This window comes from Elephantulus edwardii, unplaced genomic scaffold, assembly GCF_000299155.1.
Source record: "Elephantulus edwardii isolate Elephantulus edwardi_28Jun2011 unplaced genomic scaffold, EleEdw1.0 scaffold00053, whole genome shotgun sequence".
In the NCBI taxonomy this organism is placed as follows: Eukaryota; Metazoa; Chordata; class Mammalia; order Macroscelidea; family Macroscelididae; genus Elephantulus; species Elephantulus edwardii.
The window spans coordinates 12,570,367-12,596,059 of record NW_006399803.1 but is presented as its reverse complement, the minus strand read 5'-3'; the positions used below and the strand labels follow the sequence as shown (position 1 = coordinate 12,596,059).

Here is a 25,693-nt window from a genome sequence, read left to right as displayed (position 1 = left end):
ATCATGCTTGGGAGGGTGGAGGGACAGCGCAGGAGGGGAAGACCCTCTAAGAGATGGATTGATTCGGTGACTGGGGTAATCGGGATGGGTGTGTCAGAGGCGGTGTGGTTGGCGCAGGATAGAGCAGGGTTTAGGGCTGTTGTGCATAGGGTTGCTATGAGTCGCAAATGACTCGATGGCACATAACAACAACAACAACAACAACAGGGGTTCCTGAGTTTGTTTGCATAACAGATTCTTGGTTTAGGTATAGATATCACATAAGTACAATTAAGTGTATTTGGATTCCCATGTTTGCCATAATTTCTTATGATCCACACAGTTAAATGTCTTTAGGCAATAAAGCATAAAAACCTATTCTTTTGGCATTCTTTGCTTTCAACTAGGATCCCTGTGACATTATTCCTGGTGTAGCAGCCCTTTATAAATTTGAAATTCTGAGAGTTCTCTGTCTATGCAGTGTTTCAGCTAGTTTTGGATGATCTTCGGCAATACTTTGATGTCATGTGATATTAATGACACTGTTCAATAATTTCTCCATTCTGTTTGATCACCTGTCTTAACAATGGGTACAAATATGAATCTCTCCCAGTTAGGCAGCTAATTTTATCACATAGATTGGTAAGTATGTGCAGGGCTGCGTCTGTTATTTGAAACATGTCAGTTGGGATCCCATGGATTCCCGTGGTCTTATTTTTTGCTTCTGCCTTCAGTGGGTTGTGAATTACAGGACTAGTAATCACTTATTTGCTTTCGCCTACATTAGGTACAGCTCACCCTCCACATTCACAGCTGTACTGCCAATTGTAGTTACAATCCTTGAGTGAGACATTTCTTTAAAAATAACTTGTATTTCAGGTTATTTTCTTTTCATCTATGTCAGTCATTTAACTCCTTGATTTAAATTTTCATTAATAATACGTTGTGTTTGAAATCTTCATTGGTGATTGTGATTTAAACTATCTGCAGAAATATCCTTTTATTTACATTTGTAGTAAAGCCTCCAGATTATTCTCAAAATACACTGAACACGAGGGGAAAGATTGTTTCCCTGTGTTACTTCTTTAAATATCATGCATGCTGTGCCTCGTTAGATGTTCTTCACTGAACTATGAATAATGTCAGGGATCACTAATAATATCATTCTGATGTAGGAAAAAAATAAAAAAACCAAAACACCAAAACCACAAGGCCAAAGTTTACTAGTCCTCCAGACCATACATAGCTGATACCAACAGCATTTTATGTGTTTACTATTTTAACCAATTTATTACTTGTACAGTATGTTCTTCCATTGGCCCTTTCCTTTTCTAGAACAGCTGAGAGTTTTCTGTGTTTGTTTTACTAAACCAGGTTTATTATGCAGTAATTTGGTGATTGGGGAAGGGAACTCTGGTGGAGCTATTCAAGCTTCTAACATGAGAGCAGACCCTCTCTGGCAGTTCAAATCCACCAGTGGCTCCAAAGGAGAAAGATTGGCCATCTATGTCCTCCCATGTGAGTTACATCTTCTGAAAACTTGCTAGAGGGCCATCTATCATTTGGTTTTAACTCAAAGGCGATGAGATGAGTTGGTGGTTGGGATTGGTCATTTGCAGCCACTTTTCGTAAGAGTTTGTGATTGTTGACAACTTCCATTTGCTTGGCTCTACAGTCAACACTCTTGGTACCAGCAGCCAGGAAATTAAAAGATGAATTGCACTGGGAAAGTCTGCTGTCAGAGACCTCTCAAAGTACTGAAGAGCAATGATGTCAGTATGGAGACTAAGGTGTGCTTGATCCAGGCTATGGTCTTTGCCATTACTTGCTATGCATCAGAGAGCTGGATAATGACTAGGGATGATAGAAGGAGAGTTGATGCCTTTGAGCTGTGGTGTTGGAAAAGAGTATTGAATATACCATGGACTGCTAGGAGAACAAACACGTTCATCCTAGAGAGGGTAAAGTCAAGCTGCTTTTTGGAGGCAAGGATTCTGAAGCTTCATCTGACATAGTTTGGACATATTGCAAGGTGGGATCAGTCCTTGGAGAGGGACGTCATGATTGGGAGGGTGAAGGGACAGAGCAGTAGAGGAAGACCCTCAATGAGACGTATAGATTCAGGCACTGGGGTAATGAGGTTGAGCGTGTCAGAGAAAATAAGATTGGCAAGGGATAGAGCAGGCTTTGGGGCTATTGTACATAGGGTTGCTATGAGTCGTAGGCGACTCAAAGGCACATAACAACAACAAGTGTACATTTAACATTTTTCAAAAGAATATGATTCAAATTGTAAGGGAAGTTCTTGTGGCCTAGTAGTAAAAAGTTGTGCTGCAATCTCGAAGGCATACAGTTTGAATTTACCAGCTGGTCCTTGGAAGAAGGATGGGCAATCTTCCCCACTGCAATTACTACTTTTAAAAATCCACTGGAGGATCACCTATGTGTCGGTTCCAATTCCACAGCAAACAGCAAAACCCTACATGTTAAAATCAGATTCAAAGAATGAGGGAGGAGTGTATGAGATTTTAGGAAAATTGAGAGCTGGTTAGTAACAGATACAGAAGCAGAACAAGAAACCTTGCTTTGAAACGGAAAGGGTTTTTGCCCCTGGCTTCCTGACACATTGGTCCAAGTCCAGTCATGATTATCTGGTTTTGTTCTGGATCACCTGCGTAGCTTCCAATTTTCCCTTCCATGATTTTGGTACAAGTGCTTTTGTAGTGATGATACAAATGTGATTGATAAACAATTCCAAATGGACCAAGGATTAAGTGAAAGAGACCTTGCTCAAAACAGGGGTCTCAAGCACATATACCCACAGATGATCTCCAGAAAAACGTCACTGTTGACATGACATTTTCAAGGAACTTGATATTCCAGGTCCTTGGAACATTCTCATGACCTGGCATATATTCTTAGGTGAAAAAATGTAAGTGGAAAAGGTTTAGGACCAAAAGTAAGACTTTAATATATTTTAGGGCAAAATGAATACCCTTTTAGGATAGTAGTCTTAGATTTTTTTGTAAGTAGTCATGTGTTGAAAAACACCATCTTTCATGTAGTTCTTTCCTATATACCAAAAATCAAATACATTTCAAGAAAAAAAGACTATAAGTCAGAAAATAAGTCACAATAAGCCTTCTTATGAAATAAAAGGCAAAAAGCTTACTTATGAAAACATAAAAAGTATAAAGTAACATAGGGTTGCTATGAGTCGCAAGCGACTCTACGGCACATAACAACAACAAACAACAACAATATAGGAAAATGTTCATTTTCCTGAAAAGAAATATTTGAAAATTGTGTTGCAATAAGAATGACAATTTCATTCTTAACACAAGATTTACGGTTATTATCTATAGCAAGTTTCTTTTCACTGGAGAGCAAAAAAAAGAGAAAGAATGAAAATTCTGGGAACATATGGATCAGGCTCTTTCTCTGGTGTCAGCGAAGCTGTGTGGACTGCAGCTGGCACTGCGCCTCCAGAGTGGCCCTTTATAATACACTTTCTGCTTGTTGCAGTGTAATTTCACACAGCACAAAGTTCTCCTTAAATCTGCTCTGCTTTGCATAAAAGTGAACTCCAAATTAAATTGGCATCTCTTTCCAAGCAGAGGTTTGGGAGAAGAGGGCTCTTATTTGCAAATACCACTACTTGAAACTTTCTTGCATCTCAGGAAGATTTAATTATGGCAGAATGCAACAATTATCAACATTTTTGTTCTAACAGAGAAGAGTCAGTGTCAGCAAGAGAGCAGTAATGAAAGTGTTTCTGAAAGGCACATGGCTTTTCGTAGTCCACGAAAATGGGCTCTTTGATTCAAAGGACAAAACACACACAAAATGTATGCCAATTCCAGACCTGGTTTCTCCTTTAATTTTTTAATAATGAGCATTTAACTCCTATTGGGGTGTTAGTGATAAGGCATCTGACAAAGATGATCATTTCTAATGTAATTTGTGTAATAAGCTGACTGAGAGTCTACCTTTTGTCCCTGCACATCTCTCGTGATGTGGTCTGTGCCCCAATCTTCTATCTCTCCCATCTTCAGGACACTGACTTCAATGGTGCCGACGACTTTCCCACCATCTGAAGTTCTGAAACCAAAAACAAATAGAAAAATAAGAATCTGTGTTCTCTTTCAAACATGTTTTTAGAACCATTGTTTCTCAATCATTTGGGGATTTTGGTATTTTTAAAAAATTATTTTATATTGATTGACTTACAAAGTTCATACACATTATAGCACATTTTACTTATGAAAGTAGAAGCTCTGGTGGCCTAGTGGGTAAAGAGTTGCACTACCAACCTAAAGGCACACAGTTCAAATCAGTAAGTTGCGCCATGAGAGAAAGAGACACAATCTTCTCTTCCTGTGTGATTTATAGCCTCTGATAACTCATTGGAGGATAGTTATGAGTCAATTCCAACTTGAAGTTATATGACAACAGCAACAACACAACAGTCACCATGTAACCAATGTTGATGTTACTGTTTCTTTAATTTTTTTAAAATGTGCCTGGAATAAAATTTTACAGAATAATTGGATTTTTATTCAATTATGAATATAAATTTTGCTATATCATATTATATATCCACATCTCATAACAACACTTCCCCTATTATGTCCCTGTAATGCTCATTTCCATTCATCCTTCTATCACATCCCATGATGTCTTTCGAAATTTGTGCTTGGATAAACACTGCCCATTTGTACGCTTGATTGTTTTAAAAAAATAGTTACTCCCTTGTGTTATTATTCAATTTATAAGCATGTTGCTTATTTAGCTGAAACTTGAGCTATATTATTGAGTTTAGTTCCAAGCTTAATGGGTTACTAGAGATTATTGTCTTAGGGTGTTTACTGGTCTCTATTGGGCTACTAAGCCTCTTCAGGTCTATGATCTTGCTCCATCTTTTTCTCCTACTCTGTCCAGGACCATTTACTGTAATCACTTTGACAGCATCATAAGCTGGGCACAATTCAGTTCTAGACTCAGAGTAATAGAGATTGATGTTCATGTGATTAATTAGTTCTTTGGAATTGTTGTTGTTGTTGTTGTTGTTATGTGCCATCGAGTCGCTTGCGACTCACAGCGACCCTATGTACAACAGCCCTAAACTCTGCTCTGTCCTGTGCCAATCTTACTGTCTCTGACACTCCCATCCCGATTACCCCAGTCACTGAATCAATCTGCCTCATAGAGGGCCTTCCCCTCCTGCACTGTCCCTCCAACCTCCCCAGCATGATGTCCTTCTCCAAGGACCAGTCTCTCCTTACAACATATCCAATGTATGTTAGACGCAGCCTCAGGATTCTTGCCTCCAAGGAGCCACCTGGTTTAACCCTTTCCAGGATGAATCTGTTTGTTTTCCTAGCACTCCATGGTACTCTCAATACTCTTCTCCAGCACCACAGCTCAAAGGCATCAGTTCTTCTATTCTCCTTGGTCATTGTCCAACTCTCTGATGCATAACTAGTGATTGCGAAGACCATGGCCTGTATCAGATGCACCTTAGTCTACAGAGAGACACCATTGCTCTTCAGTACTTTGGCGAGGTCCCTAACAGCAGACTTTCCCATGGCAATACGCCTTTTAATTTCCTGGCTACTGGTGCCAAGAGTGTTGACTGTGGAGCCAAGCAAACGAAAGCTGTGAACAATCTCAATCTCTTCACCATCCATCCTGATGCTGCCAATTGGCTCAGTGGTGAGAGTCTTTGTCTTCTTGACATTGAGCCTCAATCCATATTGGAGGCTGCAGTCCTTGACCCTCTGCAGCAAGCGCTTCAGGTACTCCTCAGCGTTGTGTCATCTGCATATTGCAGATTGTTGATAGATCTTCCACCAATCTTGACCCCACATTCCTCCTCATAGAGCCCAGCCTCCCAGATAATCTGTTCTGCATACAGGTTGAAAAGCTATGGAGACAGGACACATCCCTGGTGTATGCCCTTCCCAGTTTTGAACCATGCAGTTTTTTATGTTAGTCTTTATTTTTTAAAAATCCATAAATTTGTTAGATAAGAACTTGATAACTACACTAAGAAGACCAAAGTTTTGGACAGTGACTTATTTTGTAAATTCTTTACTAACATAAAGAATGGCCCTTCTATATCTCCTGCACAGAAAAATGCTCACATCCACTATGAAAACTATAGCTGAATAAAATGGAAAAGTATATAATGTCATGTGCAAACTTTTTTGTTGTTTATTTTCTATTTTTTATTTCATTCACAATCATGTGTGAGCTGACTGGATTTGCTAGAATTAGCTAACAATCAGCTGTGGGCTGGAAGCCTCTTGTTTAAGTCAATCAGAACTTGGTGGGTGAGCTTTTATATTTAAAAGTCGGTTGGTCCCTGATTAAGTCTCCAGTTTGTAGGCTCATGTGTCAAGCAGTTGGACTTTAGTGTTAATTGTGTTTGAGAAGAACATTCTTCTAAGTGATATAGCACTGATCTGTCAGTTTGCTGTACTGAGGTAACTTGTGGTAGCTGAGATGCTGAAAGCTGTGTCACTTGTGTGTCAAATGCCATAATGGTTATTCATGGTGGACAGTGTTTGGTGGAGCTCTCAGATAAAGACAGGCTTGGAAGCGGAATTGGCATCCACTTCCTGAACAACCTGCCTTTGGAAATTCTACGAACATTAGAGAAACAATGATAATTATTAACACAAGGTTCAGATTTTTTGATCATAGGGTCACTATGAGACATGCTCAACTCAATGTCACTTAACAAAAACAACAAAAATCAAGTCAATACGGTTTGAGGCTCAACATCAGGAAGACAAAGATTCTTACCATCGGCCTTGATAGAGGGACAAGAAATTGAGGTTTTTAACAATTTTGGATTGCTCGACTTCACAATCAACACTCTTGGCACAAGCAGTCAAAATATCAAAAGACAAATTGCTTTGAGGAAGGCTGCTGTGAGAAACCTCTCAGAAATGCTGAAGAGCAACAATTTCAGTCTTGAAACTAAGGTCATGGTCTTTGTACTTTCTTGATATGCAACAGCAAGCTGGACAATGACTAAAGAGGACAGAAGAGGAATTGAAGTCTTTGAGTTGTGGTGCTGGAAAAGAGTATTGAACATACTACAGACTGCTAAGAGAACAAATAAGCTTATCCTGGAGAAGGTGAAGCCAGGCTGTTCCTTGGTGGCAAGCATTTTGAAGCTCTGTCTCACATACTTTGGGCATGTGGCCAGGAGGGACTGGTCCCTTGAGAAGGACATCATGCTTGAAAGGGTGAAGGGATAATGTAGGAGAGGAAGAATCCAAATAAGATGGATTTATACAGCAACTGGAGCAATGGGGGTAAGTGTGTCTGAGATATTGAGACTGGCTCAAAATCAAGCAGGGTTCAAAGCTATTATTCATTGGGTTGCTATCAGTCACAGGTGACTCAATGGCATATAACAACAATAACAATCAAATCATTGATGACAAAATCTTTTTGTCTTTTCTCTGGCATTATTTCTTTCTAAAATACCAAGTAAAAGAAGATTTTCTCCTAATAAGTATAAAAAGTGAAGATACATGCAAAAGAAAACATTAACCTAGAGATCAATTAGTGTAACTCATGGCAAAAAAATACTAGGTTTGAAAGGAATGTGGCATCAGGATTAGAGGAACATTTATAAAATATCTGCTTTATGCAGATGACACAATCTTGCTTGCTAAAAGTGAAGAGGATTTGAAACTTTTGTCTCAAAAGATCAAGGACTATAGCCTTCACTAATGATTTCATTTTAACATCAAGAAAACAAATGTCCTCATCACAGAGTGATAGACAACATTAGGATAAATGGACAAAGGATTGAAACTGTTAATGATTTAATTAGATAGGCAATAAACAGATTTGGTAACAAGTAACAGTAAGGAGAATAGAAGACATATTGCAAGTTTGCCATAAAAGACCTCTCCAAAATACTGAAGAACAGTGCTATCAGTCTGAAGAGTAAGCTGCACCTGATTCAGGATGTGGCTTTTCAATCACTTGCCACACATCTGTGATGCCACATATTGTTAGTCTCTGTCTCAAACCATCTCATTGAACGTCTTCATATCTTTCATTGCCCCTCCACCTTTCCAAGTCTGATGTCCTTTTCCAAGACTGGCCCCTCCTAACAACATTCCCAAAAGATGTGAGATGAAGCTTCGCCATATATGTCTCCAAGGAGCACTTGGCTGTTTCTTCTACATGACATGTCTGCTTCTTATTTTGGCAGTCCATAGTATATTCACTACCCTTCTACAAACCATTACTCAAAGAGATTTATTCTTCTTTTGTCATCCTGAGTCACTATGCAACTGTCAGTTGCATAGCGAATAATTCAAAAGACCATGTCTTGAATCAAACACATATTAGTTTTTAATCTGACATCATTGCTTCCTAACGCCTTAGAGAGGTCTTACACAGCAGATTTACCCAATGCAACATGTTTTTGATCTTTTGACTACTGATTCTGAGGGTGCTGATTGCGTATCCAAGCAAAATGAAATCACTGACTAATGTTTTCTCTAACAAAATGCTGCCTATTGACTCAGTGGTGAGGAATTTTATCTTCTTGATTTTGAGAGGCTAGCTATATTGAAGGCTTTAGGCTTTGATCTTCTGAAGCAAGTCCTCCTAACTTTCAGCAAGCAAGGTTGTGTCATCTGCATAACACAGGTGAGTCTTCCTCAGATCCTGATGTCACTTTCTTCTTCATAAAGCCCAGGCTCTTGTGTGATTTGCTCAGCATTGAGATTGAAAAGATACTGAGAAAAGATATAGCCCTGACATATACCTTTCTTGATTTTAAACTTCTTAGTCTAATTATAGTGTTTTTCCTTTCATGGGCACAATTAAATGTTCTGGAATTCCCATTTTTTTGAATGTTAGTCATGATCTGATGCTATGGGCAAAAAATCTGATAGTTGCCCTATCCTGAAGAATTCTCACCGTCTCTGAGAAGCTTGTGTCTATTGATCCTGACTCTGTGCCAATCCATCTTGTTGAGATTAATCCTCTATTTCTCTGAGTATACACCTCACCCAATATGATGTCTTTTTACAAAGATTGGTCCCTCCTGACAGCATACTCAAAGTATGTATATGACATAAAGTTCCTCCATGTTTTCCTCTAATATATGCATATAAAATTGCACCTATAATTGTTGTAAACTATTAACTCTGCTTGCTCTGAAGTGAGTTTACTTATTCACTGTTGTTTTTCCATCCAAATATGACACATTAATTTGTCACAAATCAAAATATATCTCTATACAATTTTTTAGTACTTGTTAAAGAGTCTAATATGAATCTTAATGGTTGTTGTTATGTGCTATCGAATCAACCATGACTCATAGTGACCCTCTGCACAATACCTCTCTGAACTCTTCTCTATCCTGGGCCAACCTCACAGTCTCTGACACAACGGCCCTTGTTACTTCAGTAACTGTCAATCCATCTAATCCTGAATCTTCTTTTACTGTGCTGTCCCTCCATTCTTCCAAGCATAATGTCCTTCTCCAAGGTCTTGTCACTCCTGGCAACATGCCTAAAATATGAGATGGAGCTTGATATTCTTGTCTCCAAGGAACAGTTGCACTTCAGCCTCTCGGGGACAAACCAACTAGTTTTCTTGACTGTCCATGTTCAACACTCTTCTCCAGCACCACAACTCAAAGACCTCCATTGTTCTTCTGTCCTCTTTGGTCATTGTCCAGCTCTCTGATGTATAACAGGTAACTGTGAAGACCATGGCCTGGATCAGGAGCACTTTTACTCTCTAGAGCAACATCATTCCTCTTTATCATTATGAAGAGGTCCCTAGCAGCAGATTTTCCTAACGCAATTCATCTTTTGATTTCTTGACTGCTGGTGCCAAGGGTATTGACTGTGAAACCAAGGAAGCGAAAATTGTTAACAGCTTCAATCTCTTCTCCCTCTATCATGGTGCTGCCACTTGGCCACTTGGTCTTCTTGATGTTGAGCTTGAGTTCATATTGCAGAGTACAGTCCTTCACCCTCTGCAGCACATGCTTAAGGTCTTCCTCAGTTTCTGTAAGCCATGTGTGTCACCTGCATATCACATATTGTTGATGAGTCTTCTTCCAAACTTGAGCCACATTCCTCCTCATAAAGTCCAGCCTCCTGAATGATCTTTTCCATATATAAATTGAAAAGATATGGAGATGTATTCCCAGGGATATCCCTGATGCACTCCCTTCCTGATTTTGAATCATGCAGTGTTTCTTTGCTTTGTTCTAACTACTACCTCTTGGTCCAAGTGAGCACAATCAAGTACTCTGGAATACTTGTTCTTCTCAAGGTTAGCCACAATTTGTTGTGATCCACATAGTCAAATGTCTTTGCATAGTCATTGGAACACAGATAGAAATTACTTTGGTACTCTCTGCTTTCAGCAAGATCAACTGATAATTACTTTGCAGATATTTTTCTGACTTTTTTGTACCCCAAATTTATCATCAATATTATTTATAGATCTTTTCTTCTTCTAATAGGAATTCTTAAAGAATTTTTGCTTGCAGCAAAATGAGTTAACATACTTTCTGGGGGTCTTTGTATAATATTTTTTCCATGGAAATAATCCAAATAATGAAATTTGTGCTTTGAAATGGAAAGTAGAACTTTCATAGACTTCATTAGAGTTGATTAAAAGCATGATCTCAGGAGTTAAGCAATCTACTTAACTATGTGACATTGGAAAAGTTACTTTTAACAAAATGAAGCTTCATTATCTTTGATTAAAAATGAAGATGAAAAAAATTTTTTATGTTAAGATCAAGTGAGATGTTTTATATGTTTAGCATAATGGCCTTGCACAATCTAAGTGTTTCTTCCCTCTTACCTTCAGTCATTATTATTATAGCTGTTACATTTCATTGAGTTGGAACTGACTCATTACTGACTCTCCAGTGGGTTTTTAGAGGCAATAAACTGCACAGTAAGGGATTCAAACTGCATGCCTTTGGTGTGGCAGCACAACTTCTTATTACTAAGCCACCAAAGCTTCCTTTATTATTAGAAGTAATAGCAGTAGTAGCAGCAGCAGCAGAATTGCAAATGCAAGTAGTGCAGTATACTTAATTTTATATATTCCAGAAATTTTATTTAGGTATCCATGCAAGAATACAATAAGACATTGTAGAATTTCTTGATAAATGAATTTCAACAGTGATTAACTCTCTTTGGAGATGCCAAGATTTAGTAAATTACAAGAATGGTGAGAAATTTGTATTTCTAGTAGTGCTGATAATATAATTTTACAACCAAATACAATATAATTCAACCTTTCTGAAGCACTGAGCAAGATGAATAAGCAATCTACAATAAAAGCATATTTCTGAAACACAGTTACATTTAGTCCCTTTGAAAAAGTATCCAGCTGCTTTTTTTATCAGGGATTTTATTATTATTATTGATTTGCATATAAATGTTCAAAATAGGAAAGGGGGAAGAAAAGGTGGAACGTGGAAATCACTAGGCTATCCAGTTGCTTTTATCAAGAATTTTCTGCGTTTTGGGCTCCCTGAAATTCACACTGTACCTCATGTATGCCTCCCCTTAGTTTCAGAGTGAATCAAACTGGGAGAATGGTTAATCGAATGGCAGCACAGAGATTTGACAAGCAATGTTTTCTTTATTAAATCATTTTGGATAGGCTTTTCTCAGTAAGGTATGCAAGTTTCTTTTCCTGAAATTTGTAGGAGTCTTAGTAGTGAATGCAGTTTATAAAATGAACCCAAGACATTTCCCAAAATTGTCCACTCTGTCAATGATCTGAAATAGAAGCACTACTCACTCTGTAACAATTTACCACATAAAGGGTATGAATTAATGTCCTGTATAACACATCTCTTCAATTAGGAAAGAAATGATTGAAATGTCTATTTCATGTTTCCAGAGGCCATTTAAAAGATGACTTCATTGAGATTCAACAAAAATCATCCTTGGATGCTTAATTGCACTTTCAATTTATTAGTCATTAAAAATGGGAGGTTAGTAGTGATAGCTTAACCATTATCACTAAAATTTTACTGAAGTTCATCTCATGGAAATTTGCCATGAAAGATATTTTAAAGAGAACTTTCAGACACAGATCAAGAAATCCAAGTTTGACTTCCAAATTAAGCAATTAACTATGTTATTAAGGATATATCTCTTTATTTCTCCATATTTGTTTTCTTTTTTTATTTTTTTAAAAAAATAATTTTAATGAGCATTTACAGAGATTTTGGATTTCCATTCATTGATTGCTGCACTTCTCTCCCCCTCCCAGCCCTGCACCCCCAAGTTCGCTCCTCTCTTTCAAAAGTAAAAGAAACACTCCCTCCCTGATACACAATCCCCCCTGCACCCCTCCCACCACCCCAAGTACATTCCACTATGCAACCTTAATTGTGGACTCTTGTGATAACCTATGGAAAGCTGGAAAATGAATAAGAATGGCAGAAGAAGAACTGATGCTTTTGAGTTGTGGTGAAACAACAAAATATAGCATGCACTGCCAAAAGAACAGACAAATCTATGCTGAGGAAGGTGAAGAAAAATTGCTCCTTGAAGGCCATGATTTTGAAGTTCCATCACACATACTTTGGGCATGTTGTCAAGAGAGACCTTTCTAGGAGAAGGACATCGTGCTCAGAAAGGTTGGGAATAGCTCAAGATAGCAAGACCCAAGATGAGATGACTTGAGACAGTAACTGAGATAATGGGAGATAATGGGAAAGATGTGTCAGAGTCAATGAGATTGGTTCAGTATTGGGCAGGGTTTGGAGTTATTGTACATAGGGTCACTATGAGTTGCAATCAGTTCAACAGTACATAACAACGACAATGGAAAACACAGAATTTGTTTACTACATCTATTCACTAATATCAGCATCACATAGGGTCGCTATGAGTCGCAAGCGACTCAACGGCACATAACAACAACAACAACAGGTCTCATATTATTACCTGATTCTAGTAATGACTTACACAGACTTACTATTAACTTCAGTAGAATCTAAGTTTCCTTTTCACTCTTCATCCAGTCAACTTACCAGTCCACAGAAAACAACAATAACAACAGCACCAAAGATATGTTCTGGGAAATAGCCTATCACTTAAAATCAAATTACAAAAGAAGTTGCCTTATAATGTTTGTGATGGTTAATTTTTTGTATCAACTTAGTAACTATTGTTTCCAATCCTATGTCCACATGTCTAGATATTCTCTTTGAGTAGCTATATATAATTAGGTCAGTTGACTTGTGCAGAACAGAATATATTCTATAACATAATCTACTGTATGTAATAAACCAATCAGCTGAATAGAGGATTTCCCTAAGGTGTATTTACTTCTAGTCTTTAATTGTTTAAATTCACATTTTGGCAGAACTCTCATTTTTCTTTACATTCTGTTGTTAGATTCCCTCAAGTCTGCTCCAACTCAAAAAGACTCTGTGTGCAGCAATGAAAATTCATCTTCATAGTTTTAATTCTACCAACTATGGGCAAACTCTCCTATCACTCCACCAATAAGCCAGATAAAAGTCTTTGGCTATGTCTCTGTCAGGCAGCAGTTTTAGTCTTGCTCTATCTCACGTCCGTCTCTGGTTCTCTGCCACTTCTACTTCTTTTTTTTTTTCTATAATTATATTTTATTAATTTTCATAAACATTTACAGAGATTTTGGGCTTCCACTCATTCATTGTTGCACTATTCTCTCTACCCTCCTCCCAGTTTGTTCTTGTCCAAATGCCACAGTGCTTGTCAAAGCCAGTTCTGATTAATCTTCTTTGTCAGTGTGTCCTTTGCCATTCCCTATCACTCCTCCCTGAGAGAGACTTCACCCTGAGTCATAAGGAAAAGGGGATGGTGTATTCTCTTAGCTACTTCCTGCTGAAAAGGGACGCTGTGGGTTTCAGGGTGAAGATCTTCTCTCACTATTCTAAAGGGCCCCTTTGGCAGTAGGAAACACATAGACTATTATGGAGATTGATTTTGGAATTTAGATGCACTCTTATTGATTGTGCTTGGCTGTAGATGTTCATATCCTTGAAGATGTATCTTGGGGGTGTTGCAACCTAGAAGACACAAATTTAACTAACAAGTTATAAGTACATGAGTCCAAAAATTATGGAAAAGTAAAAGAAAAGATTCTTTCATTGTTTTACAAACCCTCCCCCAGGTTCCCTCCACCATGTAGCCCTTGCTCTAGTCTCTTGTGATGACAGAAATACCCAGTTATATCTCTCTTTTAAACGGTTCTCTCCCTCCTCTGTTTCAGTGCAGTATACATTATTGAACCCATCTTACTCAGTCTCTCCCCAACCCCAAGGACAGTCCCATTCTACAACAGTGGCATCATGTAATATTTGTCCTTTTGTGACTGGGATATTTCACTCAGCATAATGTTCTCCAGAGTCAACCATTTTGAATAATATTGCATGAGTTCCTTGTTTTTTAATGCAGCATAGTATTCCATTGTGCGAATATACCACAGCTTCTCTAGCCATTCGTTTGTTGATGGGCACTTAGGTTGTTTCCAACTCCTTGCTATTGTGAACAAAGCTGCAATAAACATGGGTGTGCATATATCTGCTTGGATGTCAGCTATGGTCTCTTCAGGGTATATTCCCAGTAGTGGAATTGCTGGGTCAAATGGTATCTCTATTTGCAACTTTTTGAGAAAGCGCCATACTGCTTTCCACAGAGGTTGCACCATTTTACACTCCCACCAACAGTGAATCAGGGTTCCAGTTTCTCCACAACCTCGCCAGCATTTGTTGCTTGCTGTTCTGTTAAATTTTGCTATTTTGACTGGGGTGAAATGATATCTCATAGTTGTTTTAATTTGCATCTCTCTTAGGGCTAGGGATTTTGAGCATTTCTTCATGTGTCTGTTAGCCATCTGAATGTCGTCTTCGGTGAAGTGCCTGTTCATATCCTGTGCCCATTTTTCTATTGGATTATTTACCTTTATCTTGTTGTGGTGCTCAAGTATTTCATAAATTCTGGATATAAGTCCCTTATCTGATATGTTATTACTGAATACTTTTTCCCCAGTCAGTGGCTTCCCTTTTTACCCTACTGGAGAAGTTTTTGGATGTGCATAGGGATTTGAGTCTTAGAAGGTCCCATTCATCTATGTTATCTTCTCCTGGTTGTAGCTTTTCCAGGATACTGGGAAGACTGTTTATGTTGTGGATTAGGACTTCTAGTGTTGTTCCTAGCTTTTCTGTAATGAATTTTATAGTCCTTGGATTTAGTCCTAGGTCCATGATCCACCTTGAGTTGGTTTTTGTGTATGGAGTGAGGTGTGGGTCTTGCTTGAGTCTTTTGCAGATATTTTTCCAATTTTGCCAACACCATTTGTTAAAAAGGCTGTCGTTCCCCCACTTCACTGATTTCATCTCCTTGTCAAAGATCAGTTGACCATAGATAGATGGGTTGATCTCTGGATTCTCAATTCGATTCCATTGATCTATGTGACTGCCACTTCTACTTCTGTTAATATATGCACTTCTCAGTGTAGCTCTCACTTCAGTTTTGCTCTGTCTCATTAACTTAGATGGACACATTGAATTGCATTCTTTACTTCTTCCTTTATGGTAGGGAGGTTTGTTTTCCACCTCAGAATCTTTTCCACTTAAGCCAGGTGGCAAAACTGAACAATGCCCTTATTACTAGTCCATCTACCTTAATTGACATTTTCTCCACTAAAAGGTGCTATTTACCTTATCTAAATTATAAGCTATCTGGTCTTCTTGACAAGGTCACAAATACCTCATGCATACAAAGCCTAAGCTAATGGCTATAAAAAACAATTGATAAATCCACTAAAGGAAGTGTAAACCACTTTCAGATCATCCACTAGAGGACAATATCCTGAGGCATCATCTTTAAAGAAATGTGGTGGTGGTGGTTTTTTTTGTTTGTTTTTTTTTGTTTTTACAATTTTTTTTTTTACAGAGGTTTTGGATTTCCATTCATTCATTGTCCAATTTTCTCCCTTCCCACCCCTCCCCACCAGCTCGCTTCCTCCTCCAAAGAGAGAGAGAAAAAAAAATTCCTTCATTAGTATACAATTCCCATGTCCGTTCCCCCCAACCCCCACCCCAGTACACTTCTCTATGCAACCTTAATTCTGGATTCCTGTGCTAACCGTAATGGTGGTGTTTTTAAGGTATACACTAGGCATACACTTCTGAGATGTAACAACTTAAAAGCCAGTGTTCATGGAATTTACTTGAATTTACTCCTGCAGCAGTCCAGAGGCTTATTTTTTTGTCACTGTTTTTGAAGACTCAGAGGTTGTCAGACCAAAAATAAGAAAAGGTTTTCCTTTAAATCTTGCATCATTACTTCCAACTATCAGTATGATTCTATCTTGAAGTGTCTTAAATCTTGCATTATCTTGTCCAGCTCATCATTGAATTTTTTGGCAGTTTAAACATCAGCATTTTCTGTTTTCCAATTATACACACATTATGTAAGTCTAACCTGCATTTGGAACAATGGAATCAGCTTTTGCTAGCGTGAAGGCACACACAGTATTTGTCTTCTTGCTGTAGCTAGGTTTTCACAAAGGGTTGCAATTTCATTTGAATCATGATTAAAGTCATAGAAATCCTCTGATGGATTTAAAAATTACCAACAGCTTCTCCATTCCTTATAGTAGACCTTTCCCCTTTGTTAAATTTGTAGATTTTATGCCAGTCCACCTTTAACTACTTCCAAATTCCTATTCTTATCTTTAATGATTGTCAAAGCGGTCAAATAAGACATTCCTTCCTCGTGTGCTATTGCCTCCACTTTCTTTCCTCTATCAAGGGTCTTTATAATATTCATCTTTAAGCCCACATCTAGAGTGAGTGCTGCTCACTTTTTTGTGTAAGAACTTATTATAGCATGATTTCTTTTCTAGACACTTGGTTGCGAGTATAAGTACAACTATAATAGCCAGAGGAACTTGAACAACTGTTTGGTTTCAGGATAAAAACCCAATACTTCCTCAGCATCAAACTTTTATGAATAAGATCATAAGATATATTCCAAAATAAAGTTGGCTCAGTGTCACACAATGGAGTTGCTGTCACATAAATGTGTAGTTCAACTATTGTTTCTCATTAAAGACTGTCCAGCTCTCTCTAATATTTTTGACAGTAACAAACTTCATTGTAGTTCAGACTATATAGTCTACTATACATCAGCATTTTGAATGGTAAATTATAAAATTGATTACCTAACCAAAAACTTCTGAAATGTGAAACATTGACAAATAGCATAGTATAACATTGTAAGTTGGGCACATTACTGAGTAATGTGTTGTACACAAAACGTAGAAATAGTTGTTAATGTAGCTAGTGATGACTTGGATATGTTATAAATGGAGACTACTTATAGATACTATAGATATAAATAATATATACATACACTATATGTTGTGTGTGTATATATAAATATATATACACACATACACACATATATATAGTTTGTGTATATATACACACGTATGTATTATATATATATACACACGTATGTATTTTATATATATATATACACACACGTATGTATGTGTGTGTGTGTGTGTGTGTGTATTTATATACCATAGAGTCATAGCCGACCCATACTTGACCCTCCAGCAGGTTTTCAGAGGCAGTTAGTCACAAGGAAAGAGATTGCTTTCTCCTGCAGAGCAGTTGGTGGTTGTGAACTGAATTTCTTTGGGACTGCAGAGCAGCTTCTTGCCACTAAGCCTAAACATGTGCACATGTACACACCCACACACACACTAAGCATTATGCTACTGCATTTTAATAGTTTTCTAAGAATACAAATACAATTTAACTTAACTGAGAGATAGTTTTCTTCACCTTAGAGCTCACCAGCATTTCCTATTAATTCAGGTAGTAATAAGAAGAGACTGCAATAATAAACATCTAGCAATATAGAAACACGGGAGGGGGAAGACTATCTCATTTCAGATAGTCTGTTTCTGGGTGATTCTGCTGTTTAATGCAAAGTACTTTAAGAGAAGTAAAGATTCACAGTTTATAGCTGCTAAAGTATTTCTACTATACTGTTAAGTTCCTGTTTCTTGTACTAGTAAGTCTCTAATATTCACGCATGCCAACAAGAGCATAGAAGACAAAGAAGAGCTCAATAACACATATTTATTGCTTTCTCATGTAAGTTTTAGGGTGTGCAGCTCATTAAATATTATCTCTTTAAAATTTGCTTTTAAAATAGCCCTCTTAATACTTTTTTGAGCAAATATTCAACTTCATATGGTGAAACACACAAATATTTTCAGAAAATTGGAAAAAGTGAATATTGAACTGTCCTCTCTCAAAGGTGAGTTTAGTAATACTCTCCTAACTTTTCCCCTCCTACCCTGACATTCTTTCTATTTTTGATGAGAGACATTGTACTGGGAAAGGCTAGAGAAAGAGAGGAAGACCCTCAATGAGATGAACTGACACAGTTACTACTACCACTATGGACTTGAGCCCATCAGAAATCCTGAAGATGGTGCGGGATAAGGCACGATTCATATTGTTTTTTCATAGGACTACTAAGAGTCTAAGTGTCATAGTTGACTCAATGGCGTCTAATAACAACAATACAACAACCCTATTATTCTTACTAGTGCAAACAAATAAAATGAAAAACTAAAATACCTGAAGAAATGTTAAAAGGCAATATATACAGTACAGTCCTTTCAATATCTCTCTATTTTGGAAATGCCATAAACATACGAACTAACAAATAACTCAGGAAACATCCAAGAGAAAACTATTATTAGCACTGTTGGTCTTTGTGAATATAAAGCAGCCGTGGTGGTATGCACTGCGAGCTGCAACTGTGAGACATGTCTTGCATTTAAAACATCTAGACATATAGCTAGGAGGCGAAAATCTCACCCAGACAGGAAAATAAACAAAAGACTATGTAAACACAGAGTCAGTGAGCAAATAAGTGCACCCTAGTGATCTTTTGGTGAAGACATTCAAATAGCAACGCTGGAATTATTTAGGACCCAGGGGAGTGAGATGTCTACTTAATTTTAATATGCAATTAAAATTCATACTTTCATTGGGTCTGAAAGTCAGCAAAAATCTGGTGTCCAATAATACTTTTAAATTAACAGTCTAATCATATACTTCACTAATTCTTAATAGTAAAACAAAGCTTATCTATTTCCACATTTGGCAAAGCATTTCCCCTGGTCTCTCCTTATGAGCTCACCTTCATAAATTCCATCATAATTACAAGCCAACTTAACTCACCATCATTGAGTCGGGTCTGACCCACAGTGACCCTTTCTTTGTCTGGTTTCCTTTAGATCACAGTAAAAGGAAACTGTCCGTCTTTCTTGCTTAGGACCACAGGTGGATTCAAACAGATGGAGATGCTGACTTTTGGTTTGATAGTTAACTTGCTACGGGCTACTTCATCAGAGTTCCATAACAACTATAGAATTCAATTATTCAACTACAAGGATATGTCATCATGCTATATTCCAAACTCTATTATTTTACGTTTTTATCGAGAAATCAAAAATTTCTTTTGTTTTGCTAGGACCATCATCTTACACTGCACTTGCTTAAAATCCATCTTCATTTGTTAAACCCAAACTTACATTGATAACATATTTCTCAAAGATAAAAACCAAGTTCCATCTTGGTTCCAAACAAGACAAGTACCTGTGTCTTGTCCCTAACTTCAGGACAAAACCCAAACAAAAGAACAAAAACTCCTCAAAATCAAGGACTGTACATAACCCATCTTGCTCTTTTAGAGCCTCAGGTGTATTTGAATCTCAAGAGAAATGCAGCCTTTGCATTGGAAGCCCAACTTCCTATAGGCTAGACCATCAGAGATCCCTAGTGAGTCATGCGGCCATAATGATCTTTCCTTCATAGTATCTCTTAACATGAGTCCCATCTCAATGACAACACCCTTACTAATTCCATCACTCCTCTTATATTCTACTTTTCATTCTCTAGTTTCTCTCTTCCATTACCAGTTCAGTTTTATTCAAAGGGCACTATTTTTTCTATTGCATTTTCTTTCTTCTGGTAGTAATTCTCAGATGTTTATCCAGAAAAACTGAACTATAGTTTGTCTTCAAAGTATCAGATTAAGACCTGTGATACTTTATGCAAAATTCAATTTTTCTGATTCAAATGTAACTCCATCACCAAGTGCCATCAAACAATGGAGTGTAGCTTAGTAGCAAATACACTGATCTTTGAGTCATAAAATCCCTGGTGATTTTCGTGGTTCTCTATAATGACCAGCTGTATGCCCAAGAACAGTTATTCTGGCATCTGTGAAGATTTCTTACAAATAAATTATCAATACAGTAAACTGTTCCACTTATAAGACTTATGTTACAAAGATTGTGTCACAAAGTGTCCTTAGAGAATACATTATCAAAATATTGACCAACAGTTTTTCAAATGGTTTAGATTCCTAGCCATTCCTGAAAAAAAAAAAAAGTTATGTCCACACACAAATAAAAACATGACTCTAAGAAATATATACCTAACACAAAAAAAGCCATACCCACCTCTAACAAGCAGATTCTAACCCATGGCAACTCAGCATCAGGTTTATAAAGCTGTAAATATCTTTACGTATCATCTTTGGTCTCATCTTTCTACTATAGTGGATTAAGTGGATTTGGATAGCCAACCTCTTTGCTAAGTAAACAAACATGGGAAATTGCTGTTTCAGAGCTACATATAAAAATAAAACTTCTTTTTATTATAAGAAATATCCTGACATGAAGATGAGAGATTATAACCGGGATCCTAAAAAAGGTCTTTGTGAAGACTCAGAAACATCCATAATTACATTATAAAATCAATAATACATTACAATATGACTATTAAGTTCCAGTTAAAGCTTAGATGAAGTAATCACACTTTAACCTTTCTCTCTCACTGAATGTAGCTAAAAAACCTGGGCAGGATATAAGGAAGAACTGGTGAAAATTCTGATAATTAATAGCACCAGGCATATTGAGGACAAAGATAACATTTAATACAATATTAAACATTAGTGATTTGTACTATTCTCTATGGTAGATCAATATAGACTTAACACAGTTTCAAATCCAAGAGTGAACACTTATAGAAACAGCAAGTGCTCCTGGGAAAGGCCTTACAAAGAAGAGATAGCTTATCAACGAGAAAAATGGGGAAAGTGCCTTTAGCACCTCCACCTTCCACCTCATTCTTTCAAGTCCCAATTCCCAAGTTACCCTGCAGTAGTAAAAGTAGGAAATGTCAATAATAAAAGCATATAGGAACATAAATGGTGAAGGGCCAATGCTTTCTGATTCCAAAACCAGCATCATTGCCTGGTTCAAATTCATAATGAATCTATATTGATTTCTGAGATTGGCACAGCTGGTGGAAGTGAACCACAGATACTATGGCTAGCATCCTATTGCAAAAATATGGGCAAATGCCTTACATTTTTATCTCTTTGCCCTTCTGCCTTTTGACTCTATTAGATGGTGCCCTCAGCAATGTGTGGTAATTAAAACTCCTGTGTTTAAGCTAGAGCACCAAAAATAGAAGTATTAATTAAAGAGAGACCAGAAGGGAGTTTCTGTGTGTTAATGGATCCATTTTGCACCCTCATATGGTGGCAGTTGCAAAATGTATATTGTTGTTAGGTGTCATTGAGTCAAGTTTGATTCTTAGTGGTCTTATAAACAATCGATCTGAACTCTGTTCTTGACTGTGGCATCCTAATCATCCTTGACATACTTGAGTCCATTGCCACATCCACTGCATCAATCAACCTCATTGAGATCTTCCTCTATTTGGCTGCCCCTATATGTGAGATGTAACATTGCCATCTTAGCCTGTAAGGAACACTCTAATTTGAAATTTCTCCAAGATGTACCTGTTTCTTTTAGTATTCTATATGGTATTCAGTATTCTTCTCAAACACTACAACTCAAAAGCATTGATTCTTTAAAAAAAAGAAAAAAGCATTGATTCTTAAGTCAAACTTATTCATTGTCCTGCTCTTAGATGTATAGCAGGTGATTAGAAAGACCATAGCTTGAATCAGGCATATCTTAGTCTTTAAACTAACACCAGTACACTTCAGGTCTTTGAAGACCTGAAGCTGACTTTTTCAATGCTATACATCTACTAATTTCCTGGTTGCTGGCATCAAGGGTTGTGATTTTTTTTATCCAAATAAAATGAAATCATTGACAATTTCAATCTTTTCTCCATTTCTTATGCCTGTTGGTTCAATGGTAAGGATTTTCTTTTTTTAATGTTGAGATATAATGCCTATTGAAGGCTATAGTCCTTGGTCTTGTGCAGCAAGCACCTCAAGCTCTCCTCAGTTTTGTCACACAAGATTGTGTCATCTGCATAATGCAGGTTGTTGGTGAATGTTCATACAATTCTTATGTCACGTTCTTCTTCCTAAAGTCTAATTTCTCTAATATTTTTCTCAGCACACAGGTTAACAAGGCATGGAGAAAGAACATAACCCTTATAGATGGCTAAACAAAAAAGGCAATAGTACTCTATTCTAATTAAGAGGCAGAATATAGAAATTCCTTCTCATAAAAACTAAACAATGAAACAATTGGTCTGAGAATACATATGCTATATTATTAAGATTTTATTTTGTTCTGTGTCAACCAAGATGTCTAATTTCAGACATTTACTCAGTATGATAGAGTCAATATGTTAATTTTATACTAGGTTTTATTCTTTCAAAGTATAGGCTGACATTAAATATGTCACAGACTAAAGGAAAATTTTTCACACATTCAATAAGAAGCATTTCATCACAAATTGGATAGAAAAAATGTTCATTTAGAAGTAAGTAATCTCCAAAACCAATAATCTATCTATGATATAAATGAACCAATCAACTATTGTTTTAAATTACTCATTTTAAACCTGGGGGGGAAAATCTATTGTTAATATTTAGTTTGGCTTATTTGTTTTATTCTATTTTAAAAAATAGGTAAGAATTAGGCAGTATGAAGGAGATTCTATGCATTTTAAGCTGGGACTTCTGGGAAAAGTAGAGGATAATAAGAAGAAATTGTAGAAGATGACACAAATAACTTGGAAAACCTGATTTAATGCAGAAATATTTTAAAGAGATATATATCTAAAGCAATAATTTCAAATATGTTATTTCTAAATAAAGGTCATACATAAACTTATATAAATTTAAAATTATTACTTTAGTATATCTTCAAAGTTATATAAATCTTTAAAACTTTAATACATATATTTAAAACACTTCTTTATAATATATAATGTGTATACACACAAATGTACATTAATAGATAAAATCACTTTTGAAAGACAGCCAAAATTTTTTACTTTAACTAAAAATGAGTAAACTCCAACAACTGTTCATATAAATAGTTAGCAAGAGTCTCAAAAAGAATAAAAGTAGTATAGGCACATGAAAGTATTCCATAAGTAAAATGCATGGAGAAATGGAAGATGCGATTATTAAGTAATTAGCAGTAAATATTAGTGATGAAGCAATATTTAATATTCACATTTTAAATGTTATGCATTTTATAAAGGGTTCTGTGCCATATTTTAATACTACGAAATAGTGTATAGAAATAGCATTTTAAAAGTTAGCATTAAAAAGTCAAAGATACACAATATATGAAAGTAATTTTAGCACACTATATATTTCATCCCTGTGTAGTAAGACATTCACTAAGCTTTAAATTGTATCACAAAGCACACCCATTGAAATGGAATAATTTTTAGTGCCTCCATTTTTAACTGTAATGCATTTATATTTGTTATAAAGTCTGTTACTAGTAAAAAATATTTTTTGTAAATGTTATTTTTCCCTTCATTCTCTTTGAAAAGCTGATATCTTGGTCCAAGGGATTTTTTTGTGGGTCGGTTTGGGGTTTTTTAAAACTTCTAAAATACATATAATCCCATAGAGTTAAAAAATAAAGTTCAAGTAAGAAATACTGTTATTGTATCAATGCTGGGCACTATCTAATGGACTCGAAACCATTGTAATCCTAGGGACAGCAGAAGCAAAAATTACTCAGTGCCGATTCTTATTATTACTGTTACGGTGTTGGAACTCACTGTGAAAGTCACTGTGTCCATCTGTCTGATAACTCTTCTTAATTTTTTTTAATACCAAGAATGGTATTCTTCTTAAAGATCTGTTACAACTTAATAATATGTCCAAAATACCCAAGACAAAGTCTTACTAGCTTCACTTCTAAAGAGCATTCTTAGCCTTATTTTCTTCAAGACAGACAGACTTGTTGGTTCTTCTGGTAATCCATGTTGCTGTTGATAGGTGTCATCGAGTTGTCTATGACTCGTAATGATCTTATAAATAAAAGATTTGAATCTTGCTCTATTTTGTGCCATGCTATCTCTGACATGCTTGAGCACATTGCTATAATTTCTGTGCCAATCCAATTTGTTGGAGATCTTCCCATATTTCTCTAGCCTCCACTATCCCCAGAATGATGTCTTTTTCTAAGGACTTACCCCTCTTGACAATCTGCTTAAAGTATAAGACAAAGTTTCACCTTTCTTAATTCCAAGGAACACCCTGACTGCACTTCCTCTAAGACTGTCTTTTGACAGTCCATAATATTCAGTACTCTTCTGCAATACCACAACCTAAAAGCATTGATTATTCTTCTGTCATCCTTACTCTGTGATCAATTCTCAAATGCATAGGAATTAATTTGAAAAAAAATCATGATTGGGTCAGGCACATCTTAGTCTTTAAACTGATATTCTTGTACTTTAGGATAGCCCTTGACAGCAGAATTTCACATTACAAAACTTATTTTGACATCTTGACTGCTGTTAGCCTAAGTATCAGGTGTGAATTCAAGTGAAAGAAAATAGTTGACAACAAGTTTTCTCTAGAATGAATATTCTTTAACAGCACAGCAATCATTCGTCTATTTGTTGTACTGAACAAGTTGGGAGTTACTGTGATGCTGAACCCTGTCCCATTGTCATGTCAAATACCATAACGGGTACCCATTATGTACAATGTTTGAATGAGCTTCCAGGTTGAATCATTTTGGGAAGCAGGAGTGGCATCCACTTCCTAAACTAGATGTTTCAGGAAACTCTACATACATAAATGTATAAAAATGATGTTAATTATAGAACACAGTTCAGGTCTTTTGTGCAGAGCTTACTCTGAGTCGTGTTCAAATTGACAACACTTAACCACTGCTAAATGAGACTAGTGGTGTTATATCTGGAGGAACACTCTTCCAATTTGCACATCACTCTTTGTCAATGTGCTGTATGAAGTAACATGGGTTTGCTGTGATGCTGAACCTTGTGCCATTGGCTATCAAATACCATAATGGTTTCCCAATGTGGACAGTGTTTGATGGAGCTCCCAATTGTAAAACAGTTGGAAGCAGAAATGGCATCCACTTCCTAAACCACATGCCTCTGTGAACTTGGAGAAACAAGGATAGCAATGGGAAGACTTAGGTCTTTTGTTCATGGAGTCACTATGGGTCAATTCAACAGCAATCAACAACAACAACATTATCATGTTAATTATTGGTACAATAGGGAGCCCAGGTGGCCTAGTGGCAAGAAGCTGCTCTGTAATCCCGAAGGCATGCTGTTTGAACCCACCAGCTGCTCCAAGGGAGAAGGACAGGC

General features: G+C 36.8%; 1 protein-coding gene across 1 annotated transcript in view; it reads right to left on the bottom strand.

The window, feature by feature from the left end:
* INPP4B (inositol polyphosphate-4-phosphatase, type II, 105kDa) overlaps nucleotides 1-25,693 on the bottom strand; it is a 702,969-nt gene that overhangs the window by 381,726 nt on the left and 295,550 nt on the right. The window contains exon 7 of the mRNA XM_006887014.1: nucleotides 3,969-4,080. Coding sequence (XP_006887076.1) covers nucleotides 3,969-4,080 — 112 coding nt within the window. The remainder of the gene's footprint in view (nucleotides 1-3,968; nucleotides 4,081-25,693) is intronic.